The sequence below is a fragment of the Necator americanus genome, chromosome IV (assembly GCF_031761385.1).
Source record: "Necator americanus strain Aroian chromosome IV, whole genome shotgun sequence".
Classification (NCBI taxonomy): Eukaryota; Metazoa; Nematoda; class Chromadorea; order Rhabditida; family Ancylostomatidae; genus Necator; species Necator americanus.
This window is the reverse complement of record NC_087374.1, coordinates 6,607,899-6,624,745: the sequence shown is the minus strand read 5'-3', so window position 1 is coordinate 6,624,745 and position 16,847 is coordinate 6,607,899. Positions and strand designations below refer to the sequence as shown.

The 16,847-nt window shown below is 40.0% G+C and overlaps 1 protein-coding gene across 4 annotated transcripts in view; it reads left to right on the top strand.

Moving 5' to 3' along the window:
- Nucleotides 1–1,781: 1,781 nt before the first annotated feature.
- The window catches only part of RB195_000526 (uncharacterized protein), a gene marked incomplete at both ends in the record, with an annotated part of 34,993 nt that continues 19,927 nt past the window's right edge, over nucleotides 1,782–16,847 (top strand). The window contains 13 exons of one of the 4 annotated variants that reach the window (XM_064196922.1): nucleotides 1,782–1,869; nucleotides 1,930–2,027; nucleotides 7,130–7,146; nucleotides 7,199–7,250; nucleotides 7,357–7,407; nucleotides 7,459–7,563; nucleotides 11,925–12,025; nucleotides 12,570–12,698; nucleotides 12,757–12,829; nucleotides 12,923–13,026; nucleotides 13,143–13,221; nucleotides 13,755–13,916; nucleotides 16,213–16,316. In XM_064196922.1, coding sequence (XP_064052800.1) covers nucleotides 1,782–1,869; nucleotides 1,930–2,027; nucleotides 7,130–7,146; nucleotides 7,199–7,250; nucleotides 7,357–7,407; nucleotides 7,459–7,563; nucleotides 11,925–12,025; nucleotides 12,570–12,698; nucleotides 12,757–12,829; nucleotides 12,923–13,026; nucleotides 13,143–13,221; nucleotides 13,755–13,916; nucleotides 16,213–16,316 — 1,163 coding nt within the window. Of the gene's footprint in view, nucleotides 1,870–1,929; nucleotides 2,049–7,129; nucleotides 7,147–7,198; nucleotides 7,408–7,458; nucleotides 7,564–7,630; nucleotides 7,643–11,124; nucleotides 11,140–11,924; nucleotides 12,026–12,569; nucleotides 12,699–12,756; nucleotides 12,830–12,922; nucleotides 13,027–13,142; nucleotides 13,222–13,754; nucleotides 13,917–16,212; nucleotides 16,390–16,847 lie in introns of those variants that run through there. The other 3 variants (XM_064196920.1, XM_064196921.1, XM_013436084.2) reach the window with 3 other exon arrangements.

Here is a 16,847-nt window from a genome sequence, read left to right as displayed (position 1 = left end):
AAGGAAAAAAGTGCATGTGAATAATTCTGCTGAACTTAAAAAAACCGGTTCGCCCGCATGGCTGTCCTTCATACAGTATTGTTTCGTTTGTGTTCAGGATCGTTCTTGTAATACAAGATTAGTAAAAGTAAACAATCAGGAACACCACTATCTCGTTGAACGAGGAATTCTTTTACAAAATCGAAAGTTATGCAGTAAAACTAAGAGTAAAAGTAAACAATTAAAGCACCACCACCCTCTCCTAGAACGAGAAATTCTTGTAGAAATCTTTGAAAATACTTTTATTTCCATGTGCATTTTTCATATTCAAAAAAAAAAAACAAAAACGCTTACAACATATTCATGAAGTCAAGACAACACAATACCTCGTAATGTAGCATATTCTCTGCAAATTCTAAGAATTCCATCCAGGAACCTTACCATTGCATTGTTCATTGCGTTGTGTTTGGTACTCTCAGGGTGATCTTCTAATTTTATAAAGTAAACGACGAGTAACTAAGGTTGGAATGAAATTAGTAGACGAAATTAGCGCTGAAGTACGACGTTGCCTTTTGCGAACTCAACTACTTTATAACGTTTCCCTGATAAATCAGTTCAACAACAAGATCAGAAAACAGTTGTTTCGAAACAGGGTTTACGGTAATAAGCGAGTAATTAATTAGTGTTATTAATGTAAACAGTGTTCAAAGACGGTAATTTTGTGTTTAAAGAATGCAGCATTTGGTCATAACCATAGTGATATATCAAGTCTAGCGCTTGACCTCTAGCGCTAAATATTGGCAAAACAGGTCGAGAACTGGATCGAATTCGAATCAGTGAATATTTGCAGTAAGTAAGCGAAGAGAAAATTCAAACTCTGCACTTGGAATTCACAGAGTGAAAAACCCATTGTTGGTAGCTTTAGTATGGTGTTTACGATACTGACATTTAGACTGAGGTGACAATGAAAGAAGCATCAAGAGTATTCTGGATCTTTAGCAGAAATCTATGTATGAACAACAGGGAAGAGTGCTTGACGATCACCAGTGACCTCCTCCACTTGCATCATTGTGTAAATCAATCTGTAGATCATCTACGATCCAAAACCCAATCACTATCTAGTTTATTTATTTCTGCTTGCTTATTTCATTTCTTTTATTTATTTAGGATTCACCATCTAGTTTATTAATTTTTGTTTGCTTATTTTATTAATCTGATCTTATTTTTTATTTACTATTTATTATATTCATTTATTTTACTATGTTATTTGGTGTTTACAATGTTTATTAGTTTCCTTATTTTTACCTGTTCCTTTAGTTTTTTCTTGTTTATTTGGGGACCTAAATTGCAAGTGAATTGACATTTTCATGGTCTGAAAATGATGCCAGCGACGAAACATCGGGGCGAAAAAAAAATGATTTAAAAGAAATATCCTTGAGAAGTTGTGGGTCGCCGCATACTTGAACTTAATTTTCTAAAGTCTTTCGTAGATCGAAGTGCGAAGTCAAAATATAAGTCAAATGTTCATGCGAGCGTTAGTGACCGTCGGGTACTAATGTTCGTTTGATTTTCTGAACTCATATATGCATTTATATGTTGTCCTCAAACATATGACTCGCTCCATTGGAAAAAGACTGTGTGTAACGAGGAGAGTCGCTGAAAGTTTGTATAATCAGAGTATTTTCTCCGCGGACGTCACCATATTCATATATAAAGTGCCGAATTGAGTGGTTACCAGTGGTTTTCACCGCATTCACCGTTTTTTTCTCAAATTTATTCCTGAGAACTGTCCACTTCTAATTATGAAAGGCAGCGCACAATCACCAAAGCAAGTCTCATTCAGCATTACTTACGACTTGAGGTCGTACAGAAAAGCGTCCAAATATTCCGGTAAGTCTTTTCTAACAATATTTTTAAATAAAATTCAAAAACTTATCATTTCCTCTTCAGCAGCTAATATCAAAACTCGCATGAACTCCTCAACACTGGCGACGCCCAAACTGGAAACGATTTTCGAGGAACCGGAATGTGGTGGCGTAAAACGAAAGGTTCATATTCGAACATCCTGAAGAATTCGTCTGTGTTTCGTCTGCACCAATAAAAATCGGAATGGAGCACACTCTTTGAACCTTTCCGGATGTTTCATACGTCTTCAAGGATCGTAGTGAAGATTATTTCTGTAATCTAGTGCAGAAATAGTGGATTTTGTGTAGTGTTCTTTGTCGCTAATAACAATATTGTGGAAATTTGCGATAAAGACTTCCTTTAAATTGTTCTTTGACATATGTACTTCTTCCTGAGGTTCACTTTGCCCAGGACGCATACATTTCTTCTCCGCACAGATGAATATCATGATATATGTATATGTAGACAAATACCACCATAGGAATCGTTCACTATATCCCTATATACATATTTATATTCTATATTTATTTTTCTATATATTATTTATTATTCTATATTTATTATTCACTATCCTATATATTATTTTATTATTTTCTATATTTCTTGACTATAATCCATCACTTTTCTCTCTTCTGCAATAGTATATGATAGGTTTTCCCTTTTTTCTTTGTAGAAATTTTTTAAACACATCCTTGGAATCTGATATTTCTTAAAAGCAGTATATATAGTAGTAATAGTAGTATAAACATAGTATATCACGAAAATTACGATGTTCTTGTCTCTAAGGGAGAATATAGAGTTCGGGTTATAAATTACGAATATGAGCATAATAATAAAAAAAAACAAACAACAAACAAAATAATTGTCTATAATCGTTCTAAGAACACCGTGAGAACTGCATAAGTTCCTACGAGGAACATTAGAACGTTAGAACGCGCCCCAACCTTGCACACACACGCTTCGGTTCCCTCAACAGCCTTCTATTCCTCGATTTCAGTTGAACAAGCCGTTAATAAGATCTCATTGAATAGATGGATCGCTCGCTTCTGGATACTGATAATACTGGATGAGTTGAACATATTTTAAAAATCTTTTAAGGAGGCCCCACACGAATTGAACACATTGCAATTTGAGACAAACATCATAAACATGTTTTTCTATATTTCTACCATTATTTATACTTTTATCTCTTCCTTAAATATGTAATGTTTGCAAATAGTGGCAGGCATGGACACATCGACACAGCGCCGGCAACGACATTGAATCGATTTCCTGTTATCGTCCACTACCGTTCAGAATTTCGTTGATTGATTCGATTGGTTGTCGATAGTTGTTGGCTTCCATCGTTCAATTGATCTGCTGTCGTTGGATACTGGTGTGAAGGGACATTTCTTTAGTTATTCACTTATTGTCGCATCCATTGATTGATCGCTACGCTGTTTTTTGATCATCGAACTCAACGACCAGTTTTTGTTGTTAATTCGTTACTTTTCCATTCACTTTCCATCCATAACCGTAGATGTTCGTTAGCACCCATACCCCATTTAACTTAATGTGTTTTTTCTTCATAATTTCCCCTCACAGTCCCATTCTGCTTTCTTCTTGTTCGTGTGAGTTTTTCAAAATTAATATGTCCATCTATGCATAGGTTTTTACCCTAACTGTCGGATAAAGAAGCCTTATGATGATGAATAAAAAACTGTAGGATAACCAAATCCCAAGAAGATGAAGTAAAGTGGACTATGTAAGAGCAGCTGAACGATATTTTTAAAATTCTAGAAGGAACTACGAACTTATGCCATCTCTTTGAAATGAACTATACATTTCACATCCTCTGCTCTTATTCTTTACATACTCCTGCATTTAGATCGATTTGGAGGAAGGGAAACGTCAACTCAGAAAAAGTTATGAGAAAATTATTGAATTAAATTAATAATTATTTAGTTCCATTATCAATTCGTGCATTTTAAATAACATAATGTGAAAATATGTGTAAATCTGATATATGAAGTGTTGTCCTGAAATTTTCGCTGTTTTAGCGAGGCAGGGTGTGCTGTTGCATATAATTTCAAGCAATACGCAATGACTTACTTGTTATTTTTATTCCGATGTGAGTCAGAAAGTTCCAGAAGGTGGTGAATAAAAGTTTATTCACTGCACTTGCAAGACCTCAAGTTGCACTGCCTTCAGATTTTCGTGTAAAGGTATTGTAGAAAAAAAAGTTCCCACAATTGCTTGAACATCTTTGGGACTTACAATCAGAAATCCTTCAGCTTCGCTGCATTTCTGTCCTTTTCTCAGAGCTCACGAAACCATTGAGAGACCTCCCATTTCTTTATTGTTTCGTTTATATGTTTTTTTTGTAGAAATTTGAAAAGTTCTAGGAAGTGACGTACGAAAGAAAACCCAAGAATAAATCTTTGCATGCTCTTCGAATGATTTACTTTTTGAACATAACAGGGGACCACAGACTTTTTTGTGAAGACGATAAGATACTTACTCCAATTATGATAGCACCGTCTTAACGATAATGTCTAATGAGAGTGACTGAGGTGTCACTTGACCAATTTTGCAATATCTGCACCGGAAACCTGAGGAGCCCCTCAGTCCACATCACTCCGACCTCTCCAGTTCGACGCTTTACTCGAACATTATTAGGTTGGTCCAAACGTCTTGTACGAAATTTCCCACTTTTTTTTTCGAAAATTATAACTTCATTGTTCATAGATATCAATTAACAAAATAGTGGCTATCACGATCCACTTCGTGTGTCCAACGCTTCATCTTACTGTCTATTCCACAAGTCCAGAACTCTGGCGGCTGTGAGTCTAAGAAGCGCAAAAATCTCGCTTTCTAGCTCTTTTTGATCATGGATTTCTCTCTCTCTCTCTCTCTCTCTCTCTCTCTCTCAGATGCAGCTTCAGTACCTGAAAGCAGGGATATCCAAACAGGACCTAGTCAGGAGAACAAGTAGAATGAGGTAAAACTTTCCAACCAACACATTTTTTGGCGAGTAAACTTTGCCACGGGAGCTTGGGTATTGGCATGAAATAGAGTAGCGATCAGAAAATTCCTGAATTTTTTTTGAGAAACTCTGCCGCAGCCTGCCTATTCTCTTGACTCGATCCCGTCTGATTAGCATTCCTTTCAGGCATTTTTCGGAGAAAAAATTTGATGGTCAAAAAGAACTGGAAGGTGAGATTTTTGCAGTTCTTCGTCTCATAGCCGCCAGAGTTTTGGACTTCTGGACTTGATAGTCTGGTAACGCGTTGGACATACGTAGTGGATCATTATGGTCTTTATTTTCTTTATATATCTATGGACATTAAAGTTATACTTTTCTGAAATATGCAGCAAAACTTCCGGACCAATCTAATACTATAAAGTTGGGAGATTATATAAAGCATACTATAGAGCACAGACTATAGAGCACCAAGTCAAACTATCCACATGATAGTCGTTGTATGCAACGCGTACTTTGATTTTGTCAATGTTCGACATGAATGATTTCCTGTGCAAATATAGGTTCTCCTTTTCTTTGGAATATGAAAACATATTGGCGCAATATCATTCGCCCATATGCCCACTGTTTGTATTTTGATTTTCGAAGTGTCCTTGTGTAAACATCCGTTCCGCAAAGGTTGACAGTGCCAGAAATGGAGCACGAGGTAATAGGCGTTGGTTATTTTGTGTGTCAGAACTGCAGAAGAAGAATTAATTGAACTAGATGTTCTAGGACTACATATTCTCCTTGGATTTCCCGACTATGCCCATGTGAACTGGAGCTATTCGATCGCTCGTGCATAAAGTGATGGAAATTTGTGGACCAATGAACTTTTGTTGATACCGCATTGAAATCAAAATGTGAACTGCAAGGACATCACATAGAATCGTTCGTAATCTGTTCCCGACGGGCCGCAGTATTTCGCAGTGCAAAGCAAAGTAATACACAGTAATTGTACGGTGCATAGTCAAATATTTTTGAACTGTGCCTCTCGGGGAAGATCTTTAAATCCACTGTTCCTTTGTCTCTGTCGCTGCATATGCCACATACGTGTTAAAGGCAGCATACCACGAATCGTAGATTATGAAGACAGGGGTAGTTCCGCTTATCTCTCCCTTCATCACTGCAAACAGCCGCCCCCAGAATGCTGTTTTGTACGACGCCATCTATTGCAACGCTCCAACCCTTGCGCCGCCTCCGCCCTGCGATTCGTCGAAAATCAATTCGGACTGTCCCGATAGGCGGTAAGGAACGCTGCACGTGCAAGGGTGGCTCGCTGCAATAGAAGGCATCGTACAAAACAGCATTCAGGGGTCGGCTGCTTGCAGTGATTCAGGGAGAGATGAGCGGAACCACCCCGGTCCCCATAACCTACGACCCCGTATACGGATACTCCACCTGAAATCCGTAGCAACCTAGATTCGTGGTATGCTGCCTCCAACCTCCCATGATTCTGAACTGAATTCAAACGCTTTGGTGCATAGCGAAGCTAATGAGAGATGCCAACTGCTCCTCTTTAGCAATTGCTACGTAAAACGTAGCAGTTGCTAAAGAGGAGCAGTTGCAGTAAAAGCACTATGTGATGGAATTGATCCATCTCTTTGTTTTGTTCAACTCTTCCTCTCTGCTTGTACTCTTCATGATGTTCCTATCCTGCTTGAAAACAATATTACTTTATGATCACCTGCTAGAAATATTTTTGGTGATATGCATTGTGAACGGCGCTGGTATACATAGAGCTAAGAGGTTCGGCTCAGACTACATGGTCGATGGTTCGTGACCGCTCTAGTGCCTACAAGCCCCATCATCTCTCCGAAGTTGATACATTCGCTCCGCTGACACGACAAATGGGCTCGCGCGCAAGCCATTGTAAGGCTGCACACGTCATGATCGCGTAAACCAATAATACCATAACTCATAAACCTAAAATGATTCTGAAATGATGTTGAACGCCCACGCGCATCCTTCATACGCATTGATTAACGGTACGCAGTCTATACTTCACACTTTATGAAATGTGAGCATTTTGGGTCCCAGTCTTCACTCGTAGCTTACTGTACCAGCCGGCAGTAGCCCTTATAAAAAATCTGTTGTGATTTTCTTTGTACCTCATTTCTACGAGTATTCAGGTGTTCTATTATCCCTTTGCCTATCTTGAACAGAAAAAATGCACATGAGAGAACGAGGACATATGCAGTGCCTAGGAGCTCACTGAAACCCACTATTTACTAAATTCTCAAGGAGGATCGTAGATTTGTGTATGTTTTTTTACGTTCTTGGACAGAACTATGTAAAAATTAAAGTTTTCAGACTCGATGCTACTAAAAGGAGTCTTCCCTCTCTTGCTTGGGTTGTTTCTAAAGTTAGAGATAGCTGGCGCATACTCATTCGAAAATATCACTTCTATCGCTGAGCTGAACTCGTTCTTTGAGTCATTTTTTGCGCTCACAAATTCGACGAGTATTCAGGAATGGGAAGCAGGCTTACCAAAACCAATAGAACTAGCAGAGATGCAAGAGGTGAGTTTGTCCCCTCACTACCTCACCTCATTTAAGCAATGTTGGTTTCAGTTGATCCGGAAACTTTACCGTATGAATGACTTTGACAAGATCGATAGTTCTTTCATGCTCAATTATAAATCACTGAACAGCTACGTCAATGTATCTATCATTCAGGTAGGTGTAATTCCTATACTGAGGAATAATCTAACTCAATAAAACTAAATAAAACTCAATATTTAAGGATAGGAAATGAACGTACTGCAGCATTGAGTAGTAAGGTCAAAATGTAGAAATAAAGCACACTGCAGTAGGGTAACCGTCTGCGCTTTAGGCATTGCGGTGGAGCGTAGCGGTTGGGATAGTGATGGGACCATCGCAGCGATGTGTAGTGCTAGCAAAGGTCCCACCACAATTTTAACCACTACGCATCACAGCGCCGCTTCGAGCGCAGCCGCTTACGCAATTGTACCGTGCTTTCTGTCGTTTTCTTTCGGCTATATAGTGAGGAACAGAATTTCCAAGATCTAACAAGCTGCATGCAGATTTTGCAAATTGGCATAACTTGCGGAGTAGTTTAGTGTCAAACAGTGGGACTAAAGCATATTTAACATAGTCTAGAATAACAAAACATAACATAACAAATTAATTAATGTTTGATCGATCGTTCACGTATAGAGATATATCAAACGATTGCACACGAAATGTAGGAAACAGGAGCTAATTGTACGCTTTGTTCGCCTAAAGCAAACAAATCGAAATTTTACAAACTATTGCAGCATCTTACATGCATTAATTACTCTGGATAAATACAAATATATCTATTTCCTCTATATAGTTTTTTCAGTCACAAATCTTGCCAGTCTTTGGCAGAAAGTGTTTATTGCTGTGGTGGATATGTCACTACGGGACTCCCATCCTTCTTTGAAACTCTCCATTGCATCGTCAGTTTTCTCCCGACGCAGCTCGTCTCTCTTGCGCAAAGGTTTTGAAGCACGGACATTCTGAAACAAAGATATCTATCCTTAGAACGCTTGTTTCTGAAGGAGAAGCACTTCTACCTCTCTTACGTGGATCAATGTTCCATGCGCTACATTTTTAATTTTTTCAAGCACTCCAACAGTTCTTTAATAGGCAGGTTGGTGCACCGTGATAACTCTCCATTGCATCGTCAATTTTCTCCCGACGCAGCTCGTCTTACTAAATCAATGGTTTTTAGTATAATAAAAACAATTAGTATACAAAATAATAAACCAAAGTAAATATGAACTTGTGGAAAGTTTCTGCTGAATTTTTGTTGTCCACAGATCGCGAACGTCCCATTTATACCACATATCCTTCAACACCTTCAAACCATGTTTTACGCAGATAAGCTAGAAAGTTTTTGTTAGCTCGGAAGCAGGGTGACTCTGTCTAACTGGTGGGAGCCAAAGAGCAGGAACGCGTGGCACTTATTCCTTTGGAGAAAGACAATCCCTTTCAAGAAGTGCTACCATCTAATTACTGTTCGAACTCGTTTCGCTCCCTTAGTAAAGCTCCTTCATCCCAAATCCTTGGTCATGCATTTGGATGCTTGTGCGAGTTGAAAGCGCATCCTTCTAGTTCGGCCTCTTGGAATGCTTGCATTGCTGCAGAGGTGGCTGCCTAAAAAAGCAGGAATAGAAGAAGACAATGGAAAACTGAAAGAAAAGAACTAACTTTTTCGAAATCCAGGACTACTCGAGTCCTGTGTTCGCTAATTACGTCGCTTAAAACCAAAGATGGTCCTATAAGTAGCGAAGTTTTTGTAACAAAAGATGGCATAAAGAATCGGCACCTAAAGATAACCTAAAGATTGACATCACATTTATAACTGAAAAAGTAAAATATCCTTATTCCCCCATTAACAACTGCGAGGACGATGTATGCCTGTCCTTCATCCATCCTCTTTGCAGTAGCAATGGAATTCAGCTTATGAACTCCATCGCTGACCAAGGCATGCAACTAATTTTCGCATGCCATATGAAAAAGGAGCAGTTCAAAAACTGGTCGTTGAATGTTCCGCTATTAATTCAACTGAATAAAAGATAAACATCTCTCTTCTCTCCAATTTCAGAAAGCTTCTTTCGTTTGCCAGCCGTACCATATCATCGGGGATGCTACCGAGTTGAACTCTCCGTTTCTGCGCTAACGATAAATAACGATAACGATAGATAACGGTAGATAACGAAGGATAAATTTAGGAAATAGTAGTTTTGAGCGGATTGTTTTTACCTGGAGAAGGTTTGTTTTCTTTCGTTATAGCTTTCTTCAGTGAATTTTCCGAGCACTATCGTCCTTCTTTCGTAATCTGAAATTCATCACTTTTTTGTTTTGTAAAATAAGAAGTAAAGTCTTCAAGTATGATTTTTAAGAATTCACCCCTCCAATCCATCGATAAGATAGAATCGGCAGTTGCGGTGTAGTGCTTGGACTTGTACTCTTGTAAGCACTTTTATCTTTGCGCAGTGCTTGGCATCCCTTTAACACCACACGTTTTGAGATCATCGAAAAGAAACACATCTTGTCAACTCACTTCGTAAGTTACGCGATTGGTTTCGTCATCGTACTGGTCCTGCGAAATGCATTCGTTGTCTAGCAGGCAAGGATATCTGTCGAAAGCGTTGTGCGGGTGCGTATCGTTAGGTACCCGCAGCCGATCATCTGCACCCGGATAAGTGCCGGCAGATGAGGCTGCCGGTAGGACACAGCAGGATGTCTTACCGCTAGCTGTGATCAGTAAGCCACGCCCATCCACCACTTCACTGAGATCATGAGCCGTGTTTGTATTGGAATTACGAAATAGGGTTGCCTTCTAGGAAGGTTCAAAGAACAAAAAGGCAACAACGTAGCAACATAGAAAGTGGTAGAAAACGTAGAAAATGAAAATAATAAAAATGAAGCGAATACATTGAGGATTTGTACACGAACAAATCAACATCAGAAAATATAAATGAAGCTGCCTACGTTCCAAAATAAAAGTTAAAAATGGAAAAAGTGTAAAAACGAGAACACAGTTGTTGGAAGACGTAGAAAATTCCTTGGCTTATAATGTTAAGCAAATAGTTACAGTCTCTTTAAGAAAACAAAAAAGGTGCGATGAGATCCGTGACCTCCGTTGATCTCTCGAAAAATATCAATTGGCGGTTAAGGTGCGCCACGGCTTGCGCTATTCAAGTGTTATTCTAGGCAAATGCACCGTGCTCCATGTCGTTTTGACCCGAATATATATGCTTGTGTTGGTGTCGACAGAAAAAACGGCAAAGGTTGATTTAGTGTTATTCTCCTCTTTATTGGGTTTGATTTGATTTCTGAATTTGTCTCACGCGCATCGCTGATTTAAAAGATCCCACCCCCATTCCGGGGCGCGTGTGGCACAGTCGGTTAGAGGTCCGCAGTGGTTCGAAACCGCACTAGCGCAAACCAGTCCTTTCATCTCTCAGGTGTCGATGAATTGGTACCAGACTTGTCTGGGAGGATAAAACCACTGACTTGATCATCGGCTGGCCCCCGCAAGTCACTGTATAGGCCAGTTACACGTTCGTAAACCTCAAACGATTCTGAATTGAAGTGAATGTGGGGGCGGATTGGTTAACGTCAGGCAGGTTAACATGGTCCCTAGCGGATTGGTTAACGCCAGGCACTTTATCTTTTTTATCCTTTCATCGCTAAAAGAAAGATGTACCGAAAGGAAGTCTCCTAGGTCAATATCGGTTATCAATGGATAAGAGACAGGTACTGGTCGTGAGAAGGCGATATCTTTCACTAAACGTCACCTGCAACAGTAAAAAAGCGGTTTTTCGAAAATGTAGGAGTGATTGCATTCGTTGTTATCGACAACAGCACGACTGTTGAACCTATGAAACTCAAACTGAACGTCTACCCCCGGGAAGTTGTAGATCAATGCTAGCTTTGACAGTCTCAGTCACTTATGCTCCAGAAACAAGCTACACAGATGAGTGTACATAGAGGAGCGTTCTAACGTACCACGTCGAAGCTAAAGCGATTCTTTTATGACGATTGGGGAGAGATGAGCGGAACCCACCCGTATCCCAACCCTATCTTTTCACTCGGATTCCTTCACCAAATCCGTTCAATTCGTGGTATGCTGCCTCTGATTTCTTCGAGACTATCAAATCAGATGCTCCTCTTGCAGAGTAGATCCACCGTTCAACAGAAATTCTTTTCTCTGCTTTTCATTTTCCTTGGAATTTCTTCTTACTTTCTACCAATTTTCGAAATTAAATCTATATTAAAGAAAAAAATAAGCATTTTTCGTACAAATTTTTCCATTACATTTACATTTTCGTACACATCATCTACAATTTCGTACACTATAACGTACAGTTTTTTTAATGACAGCGGAAAATTTTCTATGAATTATGGTAAACATTGTGCGAACTAATGTGCTAATGAAGAATTTTAATCTAACTCCAATACCTTGGATTTTTCTTCGAAACCCTTTTCAACATATTGCTAATAACAGAGTAAACAGCTAATAAATTGACTTTTCCATCCAGAAGCACTTCTGTGTGATCCATGAGCTGCTTCCAAAAGAAAAACATCGTTTCCCGAGAATGTGGGGATACACAGTGATTGCTTCTAAGCAGTGGTCGCGGCGGTAAGTTATCCCCAATATTTTTGCTGTTTTTCACCAGAATATTTTGGTAAACCATGCATAGATGGGAAAAAGTACTTTTTTCCGAAAGCAAAATATCGTCATGCAGTTTATCTGATGAGATATTTGGAACGTCAGAAAGGTAATCTGGCACAAATGAGTTTTTCATGAACGTTATTCTCCAAAACGATAGAGGCGTGAGAAATTTCTATAGGTACACCGGAGTTCCTCCACAACAAAGTATTATGTTGTCACATAAGTCACTTCGAGCTCCTAAAAGCATCACCCCACGAATCTAAGGTGGTACGGATTTCAGGTGGAGTATTCGTATACGGGATCGTAGATTATTGGGAGAGGGGTGATCCCGTCCATTTCTTCCTAATTGCCGTAAAAAACGGCCCGGAAGATACGGCTTCCGGCGTTCCAGCGCGCTATTTTCCACAACGAGTTTGATTGGAGCGCGCCGCTTACGCAACTGCACTCTATTTCATGTCGTTTTGGCCTTCGTATATATGAGGTGAGATATTCTAAATATGTCATATTTCAGTCCAATTCACCATTCCGCTACTCATTTTGACTTCGATGGTCCGGTTTGCGCTCAAGCGGCTGATGTGTTCGAACGTACGCAATCGAGAACGTTAGTGGTGGCAGGTGCAAGCAGATACGCTGTCAAAGGGTATGGATATTGCCTTAGGCACATATAGTATCGTCCAGAGCACAGTTTCGTATTTTAGAGACTATCCATCGACATGTCAACCACAATTTCAAACTGCTGATGCCTCTCACAATAATGTCACAATGTTTCATGTGAGTTCTGCTGTTCTGTAAGATTTATACAGTAGCTGAAATGGTAACTGAGTTAATGAATACCACATAAATCTGGCAAATTTTTTGAGTTAGTGGGTGAGTGTGGTGCTGAAAGATCTTGCTGAGGAGGATATGCAAACTCTGAGAAAAGAAGACGACCACTTCTTCATTCAATGGCACGGAATGGCTGAAACAAGGTGAGTGTCAGATTCGTGGAAAATGTTTACGGAAATACTTATTTCTCTTCCGGAACTTGTTTACTTCCATATTTTTGATAACACGTTAGAATTTGTTATGCAGAGACCCGTTTCAGTTGTATGGCTTCGGATGTTTTCCTTTCCGCTGGAATCCAAAACAGTTCGATCTATGAGAAGAATATTCCTGTCACTAAGGCTAGTGAATTAAAGGCATCACCCCACGAATCTGACGTGGTTTGGATTTCCGACGGCCAAATTCTATACGGGAGCATTGCAAAAACGGCTGGGATCTCGCTCATCTCTTCCTACATCAATGTAAACGCCTCCGAATGCTATTCCTTGCGACGTCCTCCACTGCAAACGCCACCCTTGCGCCCCGCCCCTGCCTGCGATTCGTCTAATGGAATGAATTGCCTATCGAGGCTTCCGAATGGATTTTCGACGAGTTGCAGGCGGGGGCGGGGCGCAAGAGTATGGCGTTGCAATAGAGGACGTCGTGAAGAATCGAATTCCGAAGCCGTCGTTTACAATGATGCAGGGAGAGATGAGCGAGATCCCTCCCGTTTTTGTAATCTATGTTCTCGTACAGTCTTTGGGTATCAGAAATCCATACCAAGTCAGATTCGTGGGGTGATCCCTTTAAATCCTTAATCCAGAAACTTTTCCATGACTTTATGACTACTGGTTCTGTGCCAGTAAGAATCTCACTGATGATTTGATGTGTTTAGCTGATGATGAGCTTCAATCGATTAGCATCTCCTTCGGGAATGACAGCTAACACACCTAGACAAGACTCTGAATGTCGGCTCACAGCACGAACAAACGTTTTTGGACGGTACATCAACAATGTTCCACTGGATAAAGTCTGCAGAACATCACCTAAAGAAGATGTTCGTTTTTTTTCTTATTTTTAGAATTTTACTGATCTGAAGATCCACGTTCAACATATCCACTCTATTTCGCGCCACCGCTCTTATAAATGATAATGTGCCTCTGGATTTTTAATAGGTTTAATAGATGAGGATTGTTATAGCAGACAGAATACTGATACTTTTTTGACCGTTAAAAATTCCAGGTTCGGTTCTTTTGGAAGATTTATCGTTATCCAAATGGGAAAAAAAGAAATAGTAGCTAGATAGCTAGAAAATAGGTTAGATGATTAGAATCGGGATTGTAAAGAACTTCGATGTTTTCAATGTAGAGGTGACGTTAATAGAGATTTTTGGCCTTAGGTCCTTCTTAATGTCTCATATAGCTCTAAACTTAATTTGCAAATATCGCGGTGAAAACGTGAAAAATCAGATACCGAAGTTAAAAATTCAAAGCCATAGGAGCAGGAGCAACAAACTGATCCGTTTACGCACTCACGCAATCCATTACACATCTACGCGCAACAAAATCTTCTTTATACAGAACTTCACTCCATCATTCTTACATATGAAGAACTGCGTCGCCGCTGATAAGGAGCTCTAGGATGCTTCTGATCTATCTCATCCACCGACTTGTAGGTGGTGTTGAGAGTCTTTGCCGCAATGCTTGCAAGCTGCGTCAAAATTTTTTATCTTTCCAGGGTAGTTAGGAGCAAAACAGCTGTTATAAAGTGAAAAGTACTAAGCGTCTGCACATAAGGTGGCAGCTTTTTCACAGGACACATCCTTGAACTTTATCAGTCATCACTGTTTTGAAAGAAAATAGTAAAAGTAAAATAGTAGTAGTAAAAGAGTAAAAGTAGTAGAGAAATAGTAGAAGAAAATAGTAAGTAAAAATGGACCCAAAGAAGATAACAGTTGAAGCAATCAATGACGAGGAACAAAGTGAGAGTAGTTTTAAAAAGTTACTTCTTTTTATTAACTATTCTTCCGGGAAGGCCGAAAAAGAGCTTAAGAAATTGTTCAGTGAACGGGTATGACCGGTCGGGATCCATGAAGAAGGCATTATGCACACGCTGATTGGTTTTGTGTTTGAAAGCGAGCTCAGTAGTCGAAAATGGAATGTAACGTGGCCGTAGATCCAACATCTTGGGATCTAGCAATTTCTGGATCGGTATCAAATGGCCACTGAAAAGAACGGGAATCACTGACAAGCTCTGCAGGTTTCGTTGCGTTGTGCTTTTTATTGAAAAGATAATAAGCAAAACTTGCTCCTAAATACCGTTGGTCCAGCATAATGCTATCGGACAACACCTCTCTCTTTACAAGCTTCCAGAATTTTCCCAAACCTTAGCTTCTCGTAAATTCTGTTCAACACTTATGCTAGAGTATAATTTCTCTAATTTACTAAGTTTTGGGTAACTGCGCAGATAGTAGTTGGTGATCCAACCCTTTCCTATGAGAAAATCTTATAGTGCCTATTGAAAACACAGATCTTCCGTAGTTTGACCGACTATCTATTGTATGCGAATCCGAGCACCATTCAGAAAAATCTAACCATGTAAGATCTAGGTAGCGCGATCACGATCCCCAATTATCTATGGGAAATGCGTGGGGAACGGCATTATGGCACCAGATATCCCTACGAGGCACACAATAACGTGTCACGTCTTCGGCAGCAGACATACGTGCCGCTTTTACCAGCGAGAGGGAGCGACAGCCTCAGCGGCATAGTCGGCTCGCTACTTGGCGAGATGCCCTGTGTATGAGCCATGGTACATCGTAGGTGCCTCGTAGAGGAATCCGATGCGACATGGCACCGTTTCTCCGGATAACTAGGGAGAATTGGACATGAATGGGACGTTCATAGTCGAAAAAAAAACCCTAACAATATCTATTCGTGGAGTGATCTCAATACCTTCAATTTCGTTTTAGGCTTCCTTTAAAGCCATCACACCACGAGTACGAGGTGCTACTGACTTCAGATGGAGTGTTCGAATACAGGATCGTAGATTATGGAGAGGTGGGTGATTCCTCCCATTTCTTGCTAATTGGCGTAAAAACGGCCCGGAAGATGCGGTGTGTGTCCACGGCTGGCGCGCTCCAATCGAACTCTTCGTAGGAAATAGCGCGCCGGAATGCTCGAAGCCGTATCTTCTGGGCCGTTTTTTACGGCAGTTAGGAAGAAATGGACGGAATCACTTCCCTCTCCTTAATCTACGATCCCGTATACGAATACTCCACCTGAAATCCCTACCACGTCAGATTCGTGCGGTGATGCATTTAAAGTTCAATTCTTTAAACTTCTAAGTATCAGGATATCTCCGGTCGATTCGTGCATGTGGAGCAAAAAGCAGCCAGCCGAGAAAGCATCCCTCTATGGTCGTCAGTGATAAAGGATGCATTTCCAGTCGCGCAGGGGTCGCCGTCAATTTTTGAAACGTTTTGTTTGGCTCTTGTCTTTGTTTGTTCGGTCTTCAGTGGGATTCTATAGTTTTTTTTTTCAGTAGCAACGTTTACCTTGTTTTACGCTGCCTAAAGCAGATATGTGGTGTAGATATCATTTTATTTTTGTGCAACGATACTCTGTTCTTTTATCCTCAATTTTTTTTTGTTGTTATGATTTACGCGTTGGAAAATACACGACGAATCGCATCGATTGCTCTTGATCTGCTCAATCATGTGCCCAGTCGATCGATTCTGGATAGTCTCGTAGAACCAATAACTATTACTATTGTGGTTTTTTTTTTCGTTACATGTGACAATACTTATTACCTTCTCGGTCATGACTTCATAAGGATTTAGTAGTCGTATAAAGTTATGATTTAGAGGACCACCAATTTTGGTAGTTATTTCATGTGGATGTGCCCACCATGGTCATTTATGTGGTTATTTATGCTTGAGGCATTCCCTCACTCATTAAATCTAAAACATTCACGGCTAGGTGCTGCT